The sequence below is a fragment of the Lucilia cuprina genome, chromosome 3 (assembly GCF_022045245.1).
Source record: "Lucilia cuprina isolate Lc7/37 chromosome 3, ASM2204524v1, whole genome shotgun sequence".
Classification (NCBI taxonomy): Eukaryota; Metazoa; Arthropoda; class Insecta; order Diptera; family Calliphoridae; genus Lucilia; species Lucilia cuprina.
In genome coordinates, this window is record NC_060951.1 from 67,099,551 (window position 1) to 67,110,947 (window position 11,397).

Sequence of the window (11,397 nt, forward strand, 5' to 3'; positions counted from 1 at the left end):
ATAGTAATTTTTACATTTTTCAAACAAAGTGTCTTATATAATCATTATTCAGAAGTGTCGTATAGTAATGTGCTGTGAACTGCACTATATTTAGAATTTTTTATTTACCTCGAAAACAGATTTTTAATAATTGTCAGACATAAAAATTTGTTACTGAAATTTCTTAAATCCGAGTTTGTCTTGTTAAACGGCAATAGAAAGAAGAAAAGTATGTGCACTTTTTGTAAAAGTATGTACACTTCGATATTATATCTTAAATAATTGTAAGTAAAAATTATGTTACAAAAATACCATGTAAACAAGAGAGACTAAGACAGTAACGAGCTTAAAACGAATGTGTATCAGTAGTCGTAATTACAAAAATAAATTCTATATGTACGTATATACATACATAACATAAATTATAAATACGACCTTTAAAAATTGTTTGAAAATGATTCATTATACACTTTGAAGTATTTATAGCAACAAGGGGTATGGCTTTTAATGCGAAAATTTGGGTGTGTATTAATGACTAAACGTTATATGAAATCCAAAAAGCCCAAAGTTACAATATCATAAATATGTATAAAATTCGACTAATATTTCTCGGAATTTTCAATAATTTTTTAAATTGTGGTAATTTGTAATACTTAAAAGCGCAGTTCTTCAGAACTCTTTAATACACAAATAATTCAATCTGATTTTAACAGAAACATTGGGAAAAAAACTCTTTTTTATTTAAAGTTGGGTCACTTGACACGAAATTTCCCCCATATAAAAAAGTAATGTTATTTTGTGAACTACCTAAGAAGATTCGTTGCAAAATTATATTTTATTTAATTTCAAGTTTGAAAAAATCAGAGCATTTAATTTTCGCGTTTTGTCACGCTTGACGTAGTTATTAGTTTCAATAATATAATTTTCGTTTTATTTTATAAATCAACATAACATTAAAAAATAACGTATTGTTCACAAGAAATGCGGTCTTTATAACATATAAATGCAAAGTTTTGAACATTTACACATATATAAAAATAAAGTGATAAAGTGTAGTCGGACATGACTGACCATGACTGCATGGTAGCTAGGTATAATAACGTATAATAACATCCCCACTGTAGTGGTGTAGGGTATTATTAATAACTATCTTATAAGTTAAATTTGTAAACTATTGGTAATCCCTTTATTACTCAATGTTTTACTACTTAATTTTACTTTTTCTATTTAATACGATTTCATAATAAAAACAAATTGTGTGACAAAGTAAATAATTGTTTACAAGTCGAAGAACGAAAATTCAAAATGTACCTTTTCATGAACGAAAAAACTCTTCTTTTATAGCTTTCACTTACTCCGGGCCCTGAATGTTTAATTTCACAATTCTAGGTTCAATATTATAGAATGAATTAAGGGACGAAATATATCCTTAATTTCATATTTCTAGATTCAATATCATAGAAAAATCTCCTTTTATACATAGGTTTTCACTTACACCGGGTCCTACATGCTAGGACCTTATTCAAAAACAATTATTATAGGTAACAATGGTTTACTACACACTTTTTCCATATTAAGACAGGTTTTAATATCCATTTTTAACTTAATAATCGTTTCTGCGTAAGGCGGTTAATGTTTTGTCCCTAGGTTCAATATTATAGAAAATAAAATAACTTTATTTTTTTTATTTTTTTTCATTTAATAACATTCAAAGCACAAAAAAATTGCCTTTTATAGGTTATCACTTACTCTGGGCCCTACATACATAATTTTTTTGTCTCTAGGTTCATTTTGACCATGATCTTCAATTGGTGCATTTGTAATTACCGCTTGAATTTTCTCTTTCAACTTGTATTCATTGATAATATAAAAGGAATTTAACCATTTAGGCAATGTAATATTATCATTAATTTTTTTATTGTTTATTATAATTATTTTATTTTTATTATTTTTTAAAATTCATGGAACAATTTCAATACAAAATTAAGGTACCACTAAACGATGTTGCACTTTTATTGAAAACTACTACCAGGTATTCCCAAAAAGAACAGAAAGGGCGGGTTGCAGTTCTGGTATTCCATGAGACTAAAGAACAACTCTTGCGCGTTCAACCAGACATATTCAAAAGCAATGGATTGATAAATCTATGTGCCTAATTGGCTACAAAATCTTAACAAAATGCTGGAACTTTTTAATAATAATTTAAATAAACTGCGATAACTTTGATTGGAACCATAACTGAGTGCCTTACAAAATCTTATTTTTTACCCTAAATAAAATAGAACACTAAATTACTACAGAGTAACACACTTCATTTTGTAGTAGACTGAATGAAAACCCTTTCGTTTGCAGCCAGAGTGTTGTATTTCAAAAACTAAAATTTCTACTTAAAAGGTTTATAAATTTTTATGTTTATGCGTATAAGTTTTAAATAACCAATTTTACAGTTGATATTTATAAGTTTGTATAATAAGAATAATAATTCCGACTAACAAAAAACTCAAGTTGTGGGCACAAGAACATTTTTCTATATTTTTGTTATAACACAATTGCTGCAAATAAAGATACAAACATACATACATAGTATGTGACCATAAGTTTATGATCATAAAACATAACAAGTCCCTTGAAGTTTGCATAGAACAGAATCGGTCCCTAACGCAGAAGAATGATAGCAATTATTTTGGAAAAATAATTTTTAATTTGAAAAATAATTTAACATTTATTTCAAATTTTAAATATTTGTGAATCTGTTTATACGTAATCGTACGTATATGTTCAAACTTTTCTCGAATGGAAATTATATTTCGAAAATATTATTAAAAGACACACAAAAATAACGTTTAAAAAACTTTATAAATTACATGTTTCGAGTAAGATTTGTCATTTATGTAAATTTAAATAGAGGCTATATTTATTTAAGTTTAATATAATACAGTGCTTATTTTTTGTTTAATCATATTTACCCAGCAAAAATTTTCATTACCTAGTAATCTAGAAAGTAATATTGGAAACTAATTACTTTTGGGGTGAATAACTAATTACTTTTGTTCGACGAGGTTCAAATAATATGTTTGAACAGAATTTGAATTACAAAAACTTTGCGAAATAACTAGTTACAAATAAACCTACAAATATGTTATGTGATATTTTGGGCCGACTTTGTATGTAGAAAACAAAAAATAAAAAATTCCTCTGCCCAGGCATTCAGTTGTTTTCTATGTTTCTCACTCCAGCCGTTTACTCCATTAACATGTAGCTTTTTGTAATTTTGAGAACGGCTTTTTACAAAAATATATAAATGAATATCATTTTGAAAAAACAAAAAAAAAAAAAAAATAAATAAACAGTATCCAAGCAGGGCTCGAACCACGAACCCCCTGTTTGTTAAACGAACGACCTAGACAATTGAGCCATGACAAATCCAAATTGTTCAGTTCTTTTCCAGTAATAACCTATTCAGCTAAATGAATTAATGTGAATGATAATGAATACTCATTACCAAATAATATATGAAATAACTACTGGCTATTACCAAAAATCTCAGATTTTTTGCTGGGTAATTAGATGAAATTAAAATAAAACATTGTATTTGTAAAATACTAAATAAAATTACTAAAAACACAAGACCCCCTAATGTATATACATTTTTATTTGAAAAATTTTCATTATTATTTTGTAATATTCAACATGTTTAAAGTTCTAAGGAAATCAGTTTATGAATTAATTCGAATGAATGATGGTAACATGGTAAAAATATCGAAGCCGCTAAGCCGCATCACTTAAATATATAATTTAGCCCCTAATCACAGTACACTGGACTGAAAACAACGGTTTCCAGTTGTATACATAAGGCAATTTTGTGTCAAGTGACCCAACTCAAAAAATCGATTTGGATGAAATTTGCACCATGATTAGTACTATCTCTATTAGCTCTATCGGCCAAGAACTGTCTATTATGGGACTATAAGCCCTTAAAGGAAATTGTATAAGCTTTCATCTGCGCACCAATAGTTGATAAGTTACAGTCATTTGAATAAAACTCTGTATGACCAAAATGTCCAACTTTGACCCCCTCGAAGACCGGCAGTTCTTGACCGATAGAGCTGAGAATATGTGTCCTACTATTCAATAGTACTAACCTTGGTGCAAATTGCATCCAAATCGGAAGATATCGATTTTAAAAGTTGGGTCACTTGACACGAAATTGCCAATTTATATTGTGTGTTTTAGATGAATCATTCCATGTGTTACAAATGGAATGAGAAAATCTTATACACTAATTTAATATCTATAAATTACACATAAAAAATACAAAAGCCTTAAAATTGTTTCCCCTTTAATGTATGTGGCAACGACTTTTTTATTTTTACAAAAAACAAATTTCAGAAAATACCATCAAACTTCAAAAAAATTTTTTGTGAGACCTTTATATTTTTATCATGGATGGTAAAGTAATAAATTTTAATTTGATTTGAAAAATTTAATTAAGGCTTAACAATTTTAAACCTTTGATTATGATACAAATATTTTTGACAAGTATTAATACTCAGTATTGTAGTCTAGATAAGTTTGTATCTACATGTGTGTGTGGTCATGTAACATTGTTATTAATATAGCTTCCTGCCTGCTCGCTTATTTGCTTACTAACATAAATATGTATGTATGTATGTATGTACATATATTTTGTAATACTAACGATTTTCTAAATAAAATAATTCTTTCAATAATTTTATAAATTTCTTAACCAACAGTATTACCACTAACCCAATTAACTTCGTAACTAATCAATTAAACTTGTATAAGCTTTATGATCTCTTTATATGTATTGTTTTTTCTTTCTTTTTTTATTCCTTCTCTAAATAGGATGAAAAAAGCCTGGACATAATCGGCCAATATAAACCAGAAATATTCTGTTAAAAATAAATATAATATAAAATATTCATGTTAATCATGTTTATAAAGTCAACCAATACCACATGTATCTTTTCTATTTAAAATGAAAAGGAACAAAAGTAATATGGAATGATCAAATACAGAACAATCAATAATCTATATGAAGAAAGAACAAATTAAACTAAAGCAATTTTGAACATCCCATCACTAGAAAAAAAATTATAAAAAAATAAAGAAAAACAAGTATCTCACACATCACTCTACAATTAAGGATTAAAATAGCATCGTTATACAAACATATTACATATATATTATTTTATAAAACAAATACAAAATATTAAATTTAAGAATATTTAATATAAGTTTCAGTTAAAGTTTATTGTGTTTCGTTTGTTTGTGTTAAATCAAGAAGAAGGAAACATTTTTTGTTTTGAATATTTTAAGAATCTCAATTAATTATTACTGCATATTGTTTAATAATTGATTTTATCATTGAATACGTTTCTTTTGCGTTTGAGTCGTTGCTAAAATCCATACATCATCCTTCACTATCTTCGTCATAACTTTTGTTGTAATTCCACATTTTTTTGGATTTATTTTTCTCTAAAGGAGTCAGGTAAGTTTTGTTAGTAACTTTAATTAATTCTTACAAAATAAACTAATCGTAGACTAACCCAAATACCTTTGGTCATTTTTTACATTCTGTATTTCTTTTCTTATATTGAAACTTTTTTATCTGATTGCTTCTTTGTATGTGCTTTTAAATTGCTTTTTTAATATTTAATGTTTATATTATGTATTACAAGATCTATCGGTACCAATATTACAATATTTTGTTTTATTCTCAAAATGATCAATATAAAAATTTTGTGGATTTCAATTTAATTGATTGAATTATAAACTCAATTTTATGCTACAATAAAAATAACACTTCACGAGTTTTAACGATTTCGAACCAAGCTTTTTTAATATTTAATGTTTATATTATGTATTACAAGATCTATCGGTGGCAATATACAATATTTTGTTTTATTCTCAAAATGATCAATATAAAAAATTTTGTGGATTTCAATTTAATTGATTGAATTATAAACACAATTTTATGCTAGAATAAAAATAACACTTCATGTCAGTTTTAACGATTTCGAAGCAAGCTCATATAAACCGAAAAGTATGCCTATGGCAGTTATGGGTGCGTGGCAAAAATAGACATATAGGTAGAAATGCCCATTGAATGTTGCACAAATGAGATGTGATGCTTAGTATTGTATTTTCTATATTTTATAAAAATCCCAGTGAGACAAAATAAACGAAATAAGAAATACTTTGCCCTATATATCTATTTTTTGATGCAAATTTGGAAAACGGTGTAAAAATAAAAGCAAAAATATGTTTACTGATGGCATAAATGGGCACTTAGCAGTACCAGTAAAAATAAGTTTTAACTGTTTACTGAAAAAATTGTTAGTATTTAGTAAATTATTACTAAGTACTAAAAAAAATTCAGTATTCAGTAAGTTTTTACTGGTTACTAAAAAAAATTGTAGTAAATTTTACTGTTTACTGAAAAAATGCAGTATTTTACATCATCACAAGTAGCGATAGTAAGATTAATTTTACTTTTTAGGATTGTAAATCATTTTAGAAGACAAGAACTTAGTTATGTACAAATTTATATAAGAGGTCAAATATTATTATTAATAGAAATATAGTAAAAAAAGATAAATATAATATCTTTTTACTAATAACGCATTTTAGTTGAAAATTTTACTGATTACTGAAAACATCAGTATTCAGTAAGATTGAAAATTTTAAATTTAAAAGAAAAAAATTAAACTGTTTATATCTTGGTGTATACAATGAAAAACATCAACATACTTAAACTTACTTAGTGTTTGAAGATTCACTGCTTTCTTTATGAACATATTGGACCACTTAGAGGATTTCCTTTAAACTAGCGAGAAATACCCTGGTGTTTTGCAATTTATTTAATTAAAACAACGATTGGAACCACCATCCTTATATTTATCGTGGTAACAACTAACTTTAAGTTAAAGTATTTTTAAATAAGCAAATTGGATTTCTCCTACCTAAAAATCTAATCTGAAATAGAAAAAAATTAACAATTTGGTTATAATAAACGCTTAAATCTGACATTGTCGGCGTAGCTGTTCGAAAGTATGTTTGAAAAGTAAAGATTTAAATAATTTAAAATAATTTTAGCATTACAATTTTATTTATTCAGTTTAAGTTTCGAATTAATTAAATAAGCGTCGCATAAACATTAGTACATTCATATTTATTAATTTACTTTGTATTATAAGATTCCTATTATAACATAAATCATTAAAAATTGTCAGTGAAATGTCATATTTACTAGCTTACTAAACACCTCAGCTTTGTTAAAAGCTATAAATTTCATCGTATATTTAAAAATGTTCTTTTTACTTTTCTAGATGGCCCATGTGGTTGGCGTTCCCAAACGAGATCCTTGCCGAAAATGTCAATTACCAGTTTTTTTGGCTGAGCGATTGATGGTAGGCAAAAAGGTCTATCATCGTACATGTTTAAAATGTGCTCGCTGTGGTTATCAATTGACACCCGGTAGTTTTTATGAAACTGAAATAGATGAACAGTACTGCTGCGAAACATGCCCTGATGAAGAAGTATCACAAACTGATATTGAAAAACAACCTGTATGCAGTGAAGTAACTGCAGTAGATAGCTCGGATGTCGAATTAAGAAATAAAGCTGAAAACGAGCAAACTGTTTCACCTTTTTCAGTAAAATCTGTACGCAGTTCCATAAAAGACCGATTGGCATTCTTTGAAAATCAAAGAGCCGAAGACGAATCAGACACTAAACTTTTGCAAAAAAGTTTAAGTGACGAAGAAAAATCAAAAAGTTTACAACGAATAGAAGGTACTTCGGAAAATTGTGTGGCGACTTATAAACCTAATGTTGCCTTTTCAACATTTCTTAATAATACTGGTGCCGATACAGAAGATCTTAGCGAAACGTCTTCGTATATTGATAATTCCAAAATGGAAACCTCTGATTCAGAGGACGATACAGATGATTTAACAAATGTCTCTCTACCACCAGAACTTCCTAAAAGTTTGCCACCATTAGAGGAATTCAACATTGTAAAAAAAACTGAAGAAAATAAACGTTTTTCAGTTTCTGCACAATTGGTATTGGGATCGCCACCAACCGCAAATGGATCAACTTTAGAAAATGCTGACGAACAACAAAACACTGTAACAGAAAATGTTAAGGAAAATCAAACAGCCGAATTACAAATTAATCTTTCATCTAGCATAAGAATTGATAAGACCAATAACAACAATATAATTGAGGAAGAAATGGTTCAATCACATCCAAACAAACTAGATAATAATTTAGAATATAGTGAAAATAATGATAATGATTGTACTACCAAAGACAAATCTGCAGATGAGTTTACAGTGGAGGAAATAATAGCCGAAGATAAAAGTGAGAAAAAGGACACAGATATTGATTTAGTGCTGCAACCACTTGAAGTTAAAACTATGAAAAATTATGCCACAATTGAAGAGAGTGTCGTTGAATTACGCACAAAATCCGAAGAGGAACATCCAGACATTTCTCTTCAAAAAGTAGACACTGAAACAACCGAGAGGCTTAGTGTGGTACGCGCTCGCCTGCAACAATTTGAAGTAACTACAAATAATGAGAAGGAACTAATAATTCCTTTCCAATCACAAGACAATTTAGTTGATAACGAAACTATATCTACTAAAGAAGATAATGTGCCCCTTAATATCGAATTGAATGAAGACACCAAAAATAGTGAAATTAAGAATATTCAAATGGAAACGGAAAGAACAAATCTTAAAACAACTTTAATTAATAACAAAGTGCCTTTAACAGTGGAAACAAAAGACAATGAAATGATAGAAAATAATTTAGCCGATAAAGAAAAACAGTTAGAAGAAAATAACTCTAAGGATAATGAAACAAATCAGACAACGCCAGTAGATTCTGGTAAAAGGACTATAGAAGAATATCCAGATGATTTAAATCCATTTAAATCTGATGATGAACATGAAATATTTCTAAATGATAATAAAGAAAACGTCGAACTAAGAACATCTGCAAAAACCCCGAAAAACGATAATTTGAATCCTTTTGATTCATCAGACGATGAAGTAGAACTGGAAAAAATTCAAAATTCAAAAACATCAGCCAATTTAACGCCCAAAATACCTCCACCTAGGCCACCACCACCACGCATATCTAAAAATCCTTTCGGTAGCGATGATGAAGAGGATATCATAACTCAAAATTTCAACCGACGTTCCAGTCTGACAGGATCACTAAGTAGAAAGACACCAATTCCAACTCCACGTTCAAATATGTAAGTAATATTTCGATTTATTGTTTATCTATTTTTGCCACTTCTTTACTTATACATATTTTTTACAAAATTTTCTTGAAAATAGATGAGTGATATTTATTTATACAATGCCTGATTTAAAAATAAATAGTAGAGCAACTTTTGGTTTTTGTTAAGGATTTTAGTCTAAAAAGTTAGTTATGAAAATCCTAACGACCATATTCAAATGAAAAACAAGCTGATACCTAACATTTTTATACCCACCATCAAAATAGATTTTGTCATTCCGTTTGTAACACAACGAACTATTAATTATTGACCAACAAAAGTACATATATATATTCTGGGTCCTTATTAAATTCTAAGACGATCTAGCCATATCTGTTCATCAGTTCGAATGCCTGTCTGTTGAAAGCACGATAGAGTCCGAACGGAAAAAGCATGAGGATTGAAATTTTACTCTAATATTCCCTACACGCAAGGTTTGAAAACAGGCAATATCGGCCCACGTTTTCGTATAGCCCCTATACAGGTGGTCCTCCGAAAAACAGCTTTAACAGTCAAACTGTTTTACAAATGCGAGTACAGCGATTTAACATAAGTAGGTTTTATATGAGCCAAATTCTCTCTACCAATTTTTGTGAGAATCGGACCATAATTGACCCTAAACCCATATAACGCCCCTTCAGAAATTGACTTTGACATACATTATTGCCTTAAAAATGTGAGAAACGTATGCATTTTTTATTATACAGTCTCAAATATTATCTGCTGACGAATTTAAAAAAATGAAATCCAGAAATCAAAATTACACGTTTCTAAAGGATGAAGCTGCGCTTAATCTAGACTTAGAATTTCTTATGCCAAGATTTTAAAAAAGTGTGTCCTAAATTTTGAAAAAAAACGTGTTGGCCATATTTAAGAACTTTAACTTTAAACCTTTATACCATAACTATAACAATCGGTAAAACTTGTACTTTTTGAAGAAAGTCGACATAACAATTTTTGAAACAATATGTGTTTTGCATATAACGTTATAGACGATTTAATTTGTTTTATTGTGGAATATTTTTACTTATTGTTGACAAAAAAAGAGATTTTCTACAAGAGGGCTCATAGGGGAGAAGGAGTAAATATGGGCCTATCCTTATAAATTTTGGTAGATGATTTTACGTCTACTTCAAAGTCATTTATGTAGATTTTAATTGTTTTATAAGTAGTTATAAGTTAATTTTGACCTTCAAGTCATTTTCTGAAGGGGAGTCTGTATGGGGGGCTATGGTTAAATGAGGCCCGATCACAATAAAATTTAGTACTGTCATTTATTGTTTTATAAAACAAATTTTTGCTGATTTTTGTTGACATTATAAAACATTTAACGTACTTATGAGCCTAAAGCACAAACGCATAATACCCTCCCCATTATGGTGGTGTAGGGTATAACAAAAATATAATATGTATATTGAACAATTTTAGTGTCCCTATTATTTTTTCCAACACTGTATATGTATATACATTAATATATTGTTTCTTAATTAAATTAATTTTTCCTATTTTTCAGTCATAAAAATTACAAAACATTGCATACTTTTAGTCGCTTTCTAAATTACAAAAATTTACCACATTTTTTACTTTTAATAGCAAGTTGATATAGCAAAAGCATTACTTGGAACAAATATTTTTTATATCCATTACATATTGAAATAACTGATTAAATAAAAATTTTAAGACATTTAATGGACACTTTATAAATATTAAGTTAATAAACATTTTGGATTGATCATCTCACATAATCACACATCCCAGAATATTTTTATATTCTTCCTTATGTGCAAAAATATGTAATAATATTTTTTAATAAGTCAAACATATAAGAGTTCTTTAATCGGATGTGCCGAATCTTATATACCCTTCACTTTCTTGGGTTAAACAATAGTCAGTGCGAATTTTATTACAAAGAATCAAAAAAATACAAATATAAATAGAACAAGTAAGAGTTCTATATTCGGCTGTGCCGAATCTTATATACCCTTCAGCATGATGTGTTTAAAGCCTTTTGTACCTTTTGAAGAACGAAAATGTACCAAAAAGTCCCCATCTATGGGTCCTCAGTTAATCCGGGCCATACAAACTTAATTACATGT

At 28.2% G+C, this 11,397-nt stretch overlaps 1 protein-coding gene across 1 annotated transcript; it reads left to right on the plus strand.

Annotated features, from left to right (window-relative positions):
- The first annotated feature begins 4,820 nt into the window (after positions 1-4,820).
- On the plus strand, positions 4,821-9,293 carry LOC124418658 (putative leucine-rich repeat-containing protein DDB_G0290503). Its single transcript, XM_046945534.1, has 2 exons — positions 4,821-5,491; positions 7,332-9,293. The coding sequence occupies exon 2, from the start codon at positions 7,332-7,334 to the stop codon at positions 9,276-9,278; it is 1,947 nt and encodes a 648-aa protein (XP_046801490.1). The 5' UTR covers positions 4,821-5,491; the 3' UTR covers positions 9,279-9,293.
- Positions 9,294-11,397: the final 2,104 nt, after the last annotated feature.